The sequence below is a fragment of the Cygnus olor genome, chromosome 24, assembly GCF_009769625.2.
Source record: "Cygnus olor isolate bCygOlo1 chromosome 24, bCygOlo1.pri.v2, whole genome shotgun sequence".
Classification (NCBI taxonomy): domain Eukaryota; kingdom Metazoa; phylum Chordata; class Aves; order Anseriformes; family Anatidae; genus Cygnus; species Cygnus olor.
The window spans coordinates 4197374-4207428 of record NC_049192.1 but is presented as its reverse complement, the minus strand read 5'-3'; the positions used below and the strand labels follow the sequence as shown (position 1 = coordinate 4207428).

General features: G+C 59.1%; 1 protein-coding gene across 1 annotated transcript; it reads left to right on the top strand.

Moving 5' to 3' along the window:
* Nucleotides 1-2029: 2029 nt before the first annotated feature.
* TNNI1 (troponin I1, slow skeletal type) lies at nucleotides 2030-9449 on the top strand. Its single transcript, XM_040535436.1, has 8 exons — nucleotides 2030-2277; nucleotides 4149-4179; nucleotides 5451-5492; nucleotides 6101-6232; nucleotides 6319-6408; nucleotides 6853-7029; nucleotides 8637-8747; nucleotides 9076-9449. The coding sequence occupies exons 1-7, from the start codon at nucleotides 2030-2032 to the stop codon at nucleotides 8742-8744; spliced, it is 828 nt and encodes a 275-aa protein (XP_040391370.1). The 3' UTR covers nucleotides 8745-8747; nucleotides 9076-9449.
* The last annotated feature ends 606 nt before the right edge of the window (nucleotides 9450-10055 follow it).

Sequence of the window (10055 nt, the reverse complement as noted above, 5' to 3'; positions counted from 1 at the left end):
TTTCCTTTTTCTTTTCCCTTTTCTTTTCCTTTTTCTTTTCCTTTTCCTTTTTCTTTTTTCTTCTTCTTTCTTCTTCTTCTTCCTCTTCTTCTTCTTTTTCCTTCTTCTCTCTCTCTCTCTTTTTCAAAATATTTTGCCTAAGGCTGAAAACTGGAATGTTTTTTAGAATATATAAACTGACTTCCTTGCTTAACTTTGTCAGCCCGTAAGCACAGGCAGAGCAGCTGATGGCTCCCTTTATACGAGGCCGCTGGTCCCAGGGGGATTTGATCTCCCCATACAGCTCTGGGAATTTGCTGTTGGCATCCATCCCCTCGGTGGCAGCCCCGGTTTTAATCGGTGTGTCCCAAACACCGGGGGACATTGCTGTGCAAGGAACGGGGCCTCAGACTGACCCCCCCCAGGCTTTCAGCCTGTCCCCGTCCTATCCACCAGCAGCTCAGAGGGGTGCCCGTAGCATCAGGAGCCACCCCAAAAAGCAGCCCCATGTCTCGAGGCTGTTCGTGACCCGGGGTGAGGACCCCAAATGTCCTCGTCACAGCAGCTGGAGCAGAGATGGGCAGACCCTGGGCTCCTGCCGGCCCTTTGGCTGCTGGCCGGAGTTCAGGGCTTTGAAACTGAAGCCCCGAGCTGTGGGGTGCCCCCACCCCATCCCTCGCCCACCCTTCCCTCCTCCTCAGCCCGGGTCCTAGCAGAGGAGGAAACCTGAGCCCGCGGCTAATGGCATCCCAAGCATCGCCCGTGCTGCGGACACTGAGCCCTTGGGTCCCCAGGGCAGGGCTGCAGGGAATGCAGCGCCTTTGTCACCGGCTAAATTTGGCTCCTCTGCGGCAGAGAACAATCCCAGGCGGAGGAGAGATGCTGGAGGCACGGCCCCGTGGGGCTTTTTGCCTTATAAAGGGCTGCAGCACCGGGGGCAGATCCAGCGCTGGACCTCTGCGTGCTGGGACCAGCACAGGTGAAGGCAGGATGGGAGTGCTGCTGCCACCGCCGCTGTCACCCATCACTGCCACCAAGCTCACACCAGCCTGGGGGCTGCTGCCCCCACAGCACAGCTCCTCGGGGTGTCCTGGTGGGGGAAGGAGCCGGGGAAGCCGCGCACCCTGCGCTCCGTGGCACACAGGGCTCTCTTTGTCCCCCCACCGTGGAGCTGCCCCATGCACGCAGCTGCATGTCCCTCCACGACCATAATAGCCTCGGGATTAAAATACCAGGCATTGTCCCTGCTGGGCCACACGCTGGGAATTGTTTGCTCCTAAACTTGCCCCTAAAAATATCCCGGGAACAGGTGCTGCCGGCCCCAGCCTCCTGCAGCGGGGACACCCAGCTTTGTGGGGCGGGGGGGAGATGGCAGGTTTTTTGCTAATTTTCAGTGATTTCATGCGGAAAACATCAGGGCTGATGAAGGGCTGGAAATCACTGAAGCATCCCAGCCTGCCAGGCTGTGCTGGGTCTGGAGGACCAAGTCTGGCTGGTCCTGCCCCACAAAGAGGGGGCTGCCCCGTCCTCGGTCCCAAGCAGCCACCCGGTCTGGCGGTGTAACCCCATCTCTGCTCTCCTTCCCCATTGCCCCTAGTTGGTGTGCCCTGTCCTGCCCCCTGCAGTCACAGCCCCATGGCCAGCAGTCCCATGGGGACGTTGCTCTGTGCTTGCAGCGCTGCACAGCATGCGTGCACCGCCGTGCATGGGCGTCTGCACATCAGCTCACCTGGCCCTCCACCCCCATCTCCCTTCTGAGGGTTTCTGCAAAAAAACAAAGTATATCAGGAGATTTTCTGCAAGGAAAAAGCACTGCAGTGCTTTGGATTGTGGTTTCTGTCTCCTTGCAGGGCTTTTCCAGCTCAGAAGGGAGAGGAACACGGTGGAAAGTGCACAGGCATTGCCACTGCACCCCTGGTCAGCCTGGCTTGGCACAGCTGCGTGCACACACAAACAAGTGTGCGCACAGGGCATTGGGCAGTAAGCACCAGCATTACCGGGGTTATCCATACGCAGAGAGCCCAGGAATTCTCCAAATTGCGCAGGGGTCATGGGTGCAATAAAACACGGGTGCGACAGCGCGAGTGTGCGGTGCCACGTGTCACCCCATCTTCGAGGCAGTGCCCCAGGTGGGTGCCGCACGTCACAGGGCGCCGGGGCTCGCAGCAAACGTGTGCACACAAGAGGGGATTTGTGCTATTTTTACCGACCACTTGCAAGCCGCCTGCGGTTTAATACTCCCCCTCTGTCGCCGGGCCCCCGCAGTGCGCGGCTCCACAGACACCAGGCGCCACCGAGGTAAGAGGGGTCCCGGCCCCGGCCGTGCTGCGGGTGCTGGGGTAGCCCCACGGCAGGACCAGCTCCCTCCAGCAGGCAAATTTTGGCTGAATTTCTCCCCCTTCTTCATGGGGGGGGGGGGGGGGGGGGGGGTCCTGAGTCTGGCAGAGAGCCCGGTGAAACCTGCATCTGCCAAAGGTTTCCTCTGCTCCCGGAGAGAGGAGCGGTGAGACCGCCACAGGGAGAAGTACCTGCCCCAGCTGCTTTGCAGCTGACGTTTGTTTAATTTTCCTGAAATGTGGCAAACGGGAGCATTTTGGGAAGCACTAGCCCTTTCATCCCGGTTTCACTGCTCAGGGTCATTGGTGGGAGCAGGGAGGTGAATTTGGGGCGCGAGCAGCATGCGTGGCATCGTGCTGGATGTGCACAGCATACCTCCAGCCCCTGTGCTGCGGGGGGATGTCAGGGTTGGCTGTGTTGGAATTAAGGGGTTTTCTGTGATTTAAAGTTGTTATAAGATTTTTAAGCTTTTCACAGCTGGAGGCATGTGAACAGTGCAGAGTTAACCTGTCCCCATCAGAGAGCAAAGTCTTTTTCGGATGCTCCATATCTGGCTGGAGCCCCAAAATCCCTGACACAAATTTGCTGGGCATGTCTTGCTGCTCGGTAGAGCCCTGGCTGCCCTCTGGGAAGTCAAATTAAGAATGTTTGGCCCTAAAACTTGTTTGACCTTGGTAGAGGTCACTTGGCTGAGGTGTGGTGTGGGTGCCAGCTCTTGGGACTGCGGCTTCGCTCCACCGGGGAAGGAGGGAGACGCCGAGCGGCTTTGCCAGCCCCTGCCCAGCGCCAGGGAGCCAAAGGCTTCGCTGCCCCCCCGGGACGATTGGGAGGGAGCAGCTGGGACCTGACTCCTCTCAGCCAAGAGCAGCCGCCTTCCTTGTGTGTCCTCCGGGATGTTCGTTTTGTCGCCAAAAACCTCCAAAAAGGAGTGAAATTGGTGGCTTACATCTGATGGATGGGGCTTTTGCTAAACATATATATATATATGTAAATATATATCTCCTGTTCTTGGGGTTATTCCTTGTGGGTCCAGGGATCTGGCAGGTCACAAGGGAGAGGGCTCCTGCTGGGGTTTTATGGCATTTTCCTCACCAGCTGCAATCCTTCAAGCCACAGTTCTGGCAAGGCAGCGGGGGACGGGGAGGAGACAGGGACAAGTGGACGGGGCTGGGAGGTGAAGTGCTGCCTGAAACACTGGGATTTGCTCAGCACAGCCCCCACGCGTGCCTCAGAGCTACTCCTTGAGACCAGAACCAGTCTTTTTTTTCTTTTTTTTTTTTTTTTTCTTTCCAGCAGTAATCTTTGGGGTTTAAAATGCTTCCCAAATTCGTGGGGATGCAAAAGGTTGAGGCAAAAAAATCTCAGCTTTGCTTCAGTTCAAAGGAACAGAACTAAACACTGAAGAAAGCCATTTCTTTCTGAAACATGTCTTCAGTTTGTTACTCCTGGATGGAAAGAGGAAAGAAAAATTGTCATTTTCTAAAAGATTGGCATTTCCCCCCAGATTTTTCTATCACTCGAGTTTACGCAGCAGCTGGCCTCTGGGCAAGCAGGGGTGGTGTTAGAGGCAGTGCCGGGGAACAGCATTTTGCAGCTGCTGCTGGGGCATAGGATTACAGAGCATATTTAAAATATGAAACCGAGTATTTCACGGGGATGTGGATGCTGAAGGAATCTGCTCGGCTGCGATGTGTAGCCGTGGCTCCGTCCCTCCTCGCTCCGTCCCTCCTGTAAGCCCGTGGCTCCACGGGGAGCTCTGCTTTGGGAGTTGCTCACCTGTTTCAGCTTCATTCCCTTTTTAGTTATTTATTCTTGCATTTATTTATTTCCAGGAGAACAGCGCGACGCCACCATGCCAGAGCCGTAAGTAGCAGGGGTTTCCCTTGACTTTCATTAAATGCTCCCCGTCTGCTTTGCTGCTTGTGCTGGTTGATCCCGTTTGTTTTTATGGGGTCCAGGCAGTGCTCGAGACCCCTGTGCCGATCCCTTTGCAAAGATCACCTGTCTTCGGCTAAAAATTGTTAGTGATTTCAACAACCTGATTGAAAGCTTGGAGCTTTCCCACAGCAGAGACCCTGACATCGGGGGGGGGGGGTGCATCGCGTGGAGGTGTTTACCCGCTGGTGGCTGAGCCCCAGCAGGGCCACCCCGAGCAGGGTGCCCAGGGCCACGTCCAGGCGGGTTTGGAGCTCCCCAAGGAGGAGACCCCACAGCTTCGGGGCAGCCTGTGCCAGGGCTGCGCCGCCCCCCAGCACAGCCGTGCTGCTGGGGGTCAGGGGGAGCCTCCTGGGCTCCAGGTTGTGCCCAGAGCCTCTGGGCCTGGGCCTGGGCACCGCTGACAGGAGCCTGGCTCCATCCCCTCGTCCCCTCCCTGCAGGAACGTGCAGGCCTTGGGGAGCTGCCCCTGAGCCTCCTCCCCTCCAGGCTGAGCAGCCCCAGCTCCCAGCCTCCGCTCACAGCAGCGATGCTCCAGCCCCTCAGCACCTTCTCCACCAGACTGCCCAGGTCTCTCTCGCGCTGGGGAGCCCACAGCAGCTCTTGCTTTGCCACAAGGCTCCTGGTAGCACATCGCACGAATATAACACGTTTCCCGAATAGCAGAGGGTCACCCCCCCTGCCAGGCTTCCATCGAGCAAGACCATGGGAGACGTCTGAGCCCTGCCAACCTGAAACAGACCCCGGAGCGCCGGGCTCCAGGCTGAGCAGGGAGGTGTGGATGAGGGTGCTGTGACCCGAGCCTCAGGAACCTGGCACAGTGGGTACCATGACAGCTCGCTTGCCACATTTGAATGGAATTTTGGCTTTTTGAGGGGTGGTCTTCAGCACCCACTGCATTTCCAGAGAGCTCCATCCTCTCAGCCTGGCTGCAGACTGGGCTTACTTGTAGGAGCCAACTATTGCATGCAGAAATAAGGACACCAACTGCAACCACTCGGGAAGCTTTGCTTAACTGCCACTTCTTTCTGACTGCTGTTCACTGATGCCCTGTTCTTTCTTCTCCTTCCTTATTGCTCCTGCCTGAACGCGTGCCTGCCTGCAGGGAGGTAAGTGCCCTGCCTTTCGGAGTGATTTGATGCTCCCCTGCATTTGCTCTGAGTTTGTTTTCAAAGCTTTTTTCCTCCCCTTTCCCCTAGAGAAAATCCAAGATCACAGCCTCACGCAAGCTCCTGTTGAAGGTGAGTCCTAAGGGTTGGAAACTCCCTGGGGTTTGGCTGGGGAAAAGGAGCTGGGGTTGGTGGGACAGCGATGGGGCACGGCTGCAACGTGGGCTTTGGGAGCAGCTCCCATCCCCACCTCGTCTGCTCAGAAACCCTCACTCATGTGGGCCCTGTGGCTGACACACCGAGCAAATCTCCCCTCCCCTCCGCTTTAGGGAGGTGGAAGAGTCTCCGAGGCCTTCTGCTCTGAAGCCACAGAGCTGGTGTTTGGGCACCGAGAGCCCTGCAGCTCCCCACCGTGTGGCTTGGGAAGGTCTCGGGCTGCCACAGCAGAGCAAAGCCACGCAGGAAAGTGCTGAGGTCAGCACCCACCTGGACCACCTCAGCCCGCTGATATCTCAGCCCCGCCGCTCCCCTGCCTCTGGGGTCACCACACGAAGGCTGCGGGGGGGGTTTGATGTGTGCTGCAGCAGTGCAGTGACCTGGGGAGGGCAGCTGCAGTGGGGAGGAGGTTTGGGGGCAGGTGGGGACGTCCCCGTCCCACCCGCAGACCTTGCGTGGGGAGGCTGCGGGACAGATGCAGGTGCCTGGCCATTCACACCTCCGCCGTCTGCTTGTGTCCACAGAGCTTGATGCTGGCAAAAGCAAAGGAGGAGTGGGATCAGGAGATCGTGGACAAGCAGTCAGAGAAGGAAAGGTACCTGTCGGAGCGGATCACACCGCTGCACACCAGCGGGCTCTCCCTGAGCCAGCTCCAGGTATTTCTGTGTCCTGAGCACTGAGCGAGCTCCTCTGGGGCACAGGGGCCAGCATTCACCGCTCCCCTGTTGTGCTTGGCCCCCAGGACCTGTGCAGGGAGCTGCACGAGAAGGTTGAAATTGTGGACGAAGAGCGATATGACATCGAAGCGAAGTGCAACCATAACACCAGGGAGGTAGGAAGCAGAATGGGCTTGCTGTTACGTGACCTCCTGCCCAGTTGGTGGGGGTCTGTCAGGGACTGGGCTGAGCTGGGACATGGGACGTGCCCCAGCCTTACCTCAGGGCTGCTATTTGCTCTGCACAAGTGGTGTCGGGTCCAGACATCGCTCAGCACAAGATCTGTCCCTGCTTCAGGGAGCTCAGACTGTCCCCTGGGTCCCTGGGCAACCTCCTCGCCCCCCTGACCACCACCTGTAGGGTCAAGATCTCCTGGTGGTCTGGCTGCCACGCAGGCGGCTGGGACAAGGTGAGGGCAGCTCTGTGCTCGGGTGGACAGTCCCTCGCTGGAGGTGTCCCAAGGCCAGGCCTGTCCCAGCTGTGGCTCAGGGTCAGCAGAGGCCCGCGACACACAGGAGCACCTTGTGCAAGGCAGTGACCTCCCTGCCTTCCTCCTGCAGATTAAAGACCTGAAAATCAAAGTGCTTGACCTGCGGGGGAAGTTCAAGCGACCGCCCCTGCGGCGGGTCCGCGTCTCTGCCGATGCCATGCTGAGGGCTCTGCTGGGCTCCAAGCACAAGGTCTCCATGGACCTCAGAGCCAACCTGAAGTCCGTCAAGAAGGAGGACACGGAGAAGGTGGGTCGCTCTCCCAGAGATGGAGAGGCCTCCTAGGACTGCCCTTTCCCTTCTCCAAGGTCCTTTGTAAAGCCTCGGGGGTTGTCCTTGTTCCTTGTGAGCATGCTGTGAGCGTGCCATGCCCATTGCATGACGCCACGGGAGCAGTTTGGCTTGGCCAGGCAGCTGCTGGATGATGGCAAGCGAGAGCTGAGGCTGCCTCGGTGATGCTCTTCCCTCCCAGAATGAGTGGGGCCCTTCCAGCCGGGGTACTGCAGCTCCCTCTGCGTACCTGCTGAGCTGCACTTTCAGGGAGTTTGGTCTTTGGTCTTCTTGGGAACAAGCAGAGCTCCTGTTTACTGCAATCACGCCCAGAAAACACCCAGGAGACTGCCAGACCCAGATTAGATAACAGGAAGCAAGCCCAGCAAGCACGCTTGAGACAGGCAGCCCAGTCCTAGTGGCTTTGCAAAGATACAAGAGGGGAAAGTCTTCCCCCAAACCAGGGGCAGCACACGGTACCCAGACCCACCCAGGGGTGCTGAGCCCCTCTGAGGGGCAGGATGTGGGCATGGGGACACAGCACCAACAGCTGCCCCTGCTTCCAGGTGGGAAATGGCACCCTGAGGGGTCAGGGTCCCAGCTCTGCACCTCGACCTTGTCCTGGCTCACGGCCCTGAGCCCGTCACGGGCGAAATATCCACGAGGAGGCACAAATCCTGTCATGGTGCTGGTTGTCGGGTTGGACATCCCAGCAGTGCTGCAGCACAGCACTTCAACAACCCCAAAAAGACCGGGGGGATTTTTTCTTTGTGCCATGTTCAGGAATTGCAATGTTTTGGTCCTTTCTGCAGCAGCCAAGAAGAGTTGTGCTGCTTTCCCAGTGCCTATCCCCAAAATCACCATGTTTTACTTCTTGGGCCCAGCTCAGCAGATTGCACAGGAAACTTCATTTTCTATTCTTTTTCCTCTCTCTCTCTCTCTCTCTCTCTCTCTTTTTTTTTTTTTTTCCCCACTGTTGCTAGTAGGGCATGTTTTCAGCCCTTCGGACAGAAAACTGCACTTACAGATCTCAACGCCAGGCGGTGAACAGATCTGAGTCTGTTGCAGATGCCATGAGATGATTTTGGGGCCCGGCTCGTAATCTATGAATGCCTGTGGGCTGGCAGAGCCGGTGCCTGGCACGCTCCCAGGCCGCCGCCACCTCCCCGTTCTGCCCCAGCTGTGGCTGCCGGGCTCTCCCAGTACCACCAGCAACCCCAGTCCCACCCGAGAGCCGGGAGGAAGCACAGATGGGAGCATCCTGTGCAGAAAATGGTTCTGCTCACATTTGGTGTAGCTCTGGAGTTAGTCCCACGTGCTGGCTTTTTCCTCCTAAAGAGATTTTCTGGGATTTTCGTGCCTCCCAGTGCAGCTTAGCCAGGGTTTGGGCAGGTATCCACGTGCATCCAGACCGTGCAGAGCCCAGGTTGCTGCTTGCCATCCTCCCGGCCAGCCCCAGGCCCACGGGGCAGAGCGTTTGCAGCAGGGCAGCTGCTGACCCCGAGCAGGGCTCTGTGCCATGGGGTGGGATGGTGTGGGGCTGCCGGCTGCCCCCCGCCAAGTCCTGTCCCCGTTCCCCCTGGCAGGAGCGCCCCGTGGAAGTGGGCGACTGGCGCAAGAACGTGGAGGCCATGTCGGGGATGGAGGGGAGGAAGAAGATGTTCGACGCTGCCAAGTCCCCGACGGGGCAGTGAGAGGTAGGGGATCAGTCCGCCCTTCCCTGCGGTGCCCTTGCTGCCTGCAGCACCCCCCGCCTGTGCTTGTGGCTGGGGCGATGCAGAACTGCCCCAAACAGGCACCACCTGCCCCATCACCCACTCCACACAGGGGACACGTCCCTGCCCCACACATCCCAACCACGGAGCCCCCACCAGCAGCTCCCCCAGCTTGTCCTCCCCGTCTCCCTGGGGTTTGCCCACGCTGCACTCATCCTGCACAGTGCGGGCATGGCTGGTACCAGCTTCGGGCAGCTTTTGGTGAAATTCCTCTTCTGCCCCACTGCTTTGCTCTGTTTCTCTCCTGCAGGTGTGCCAGGACAGAAGAAGGTCCCCAACCCCGCTGCCTGCCCCCTTTTCCCTTGCTGCCCCTCCGCACTCTTTGCACCCTCACCCTGAGCTCAGCACCGAGACGAAAAGTGTGGACAACCGTGCGGGAAGGAGATCTGAGCTTCTTCCTTCCAGCTCTGCCTCTTGCCCTGCTCCCACACAGCCCCAGCACAGCGGCTCCTGCGGGCATCACCCCCACGGGATGCGCTCCTGGAGGGGCCACCAGCCAGCCAGCCCCTCCTGCCACTGCCAAGATGCCCCGGGGATGGCTGCCGGTCCCCTGCTCCCCCACCCTTGGGTGCAGCCTGAGATGTGCCCGCGCGGCTGCGCGCGCATTAAAGGACGGTCTCCGGGGCTGCGCCGCGTGGGCTCCTCACTGCGTGGGCCATGAGCAGGTGCTGGTCCGCAGTCCCCTGGGGGAGATATCCCAGCCCTTTCCTGCCACCCTGCGATGCCCTCGTGATAGCGCTCAGGCCAGCATGCCCTGGGACCAGCCTTGCATGGGGTCATCTCTTCCAGCCCCCGTTGGCTGCTCCCTGGTGTTCCCCAGCTCTGCTGAGACCCCCAGCCCACCCCCAGCCACGCCGCACCACCCTTCCCTATATCACAGCCCCCCAAAACTGCAGCTGGGTGGGTGCAAGCAGGGCGGAACACGCCAGCAGGGCTGGAGGGAGGAGGTGGGAGGATTGGTGAGAATTTGCACCAAAATGGGGCCTCTGCCTGGTTGCACTGCAGGGGATGCTGAGGCTCAGCCCCTGGGGGGGGCTCCTGGTCATTGTCCCTGTCCCCAGGGTATCCAGAGCAATTGCAGCATCCCCACTTTCAAACCTGAGCCATCCAGAGGGACGTGGATAGACTGGAGAAATGGGCTGCAGGGACCTCGAGGGGTTCCCCAAGAAGTGCCAAGCCCTGTCCCTGGGTAGGACCAGCCCCAGCCCCAGGACGTGCCAGGGGCACTCA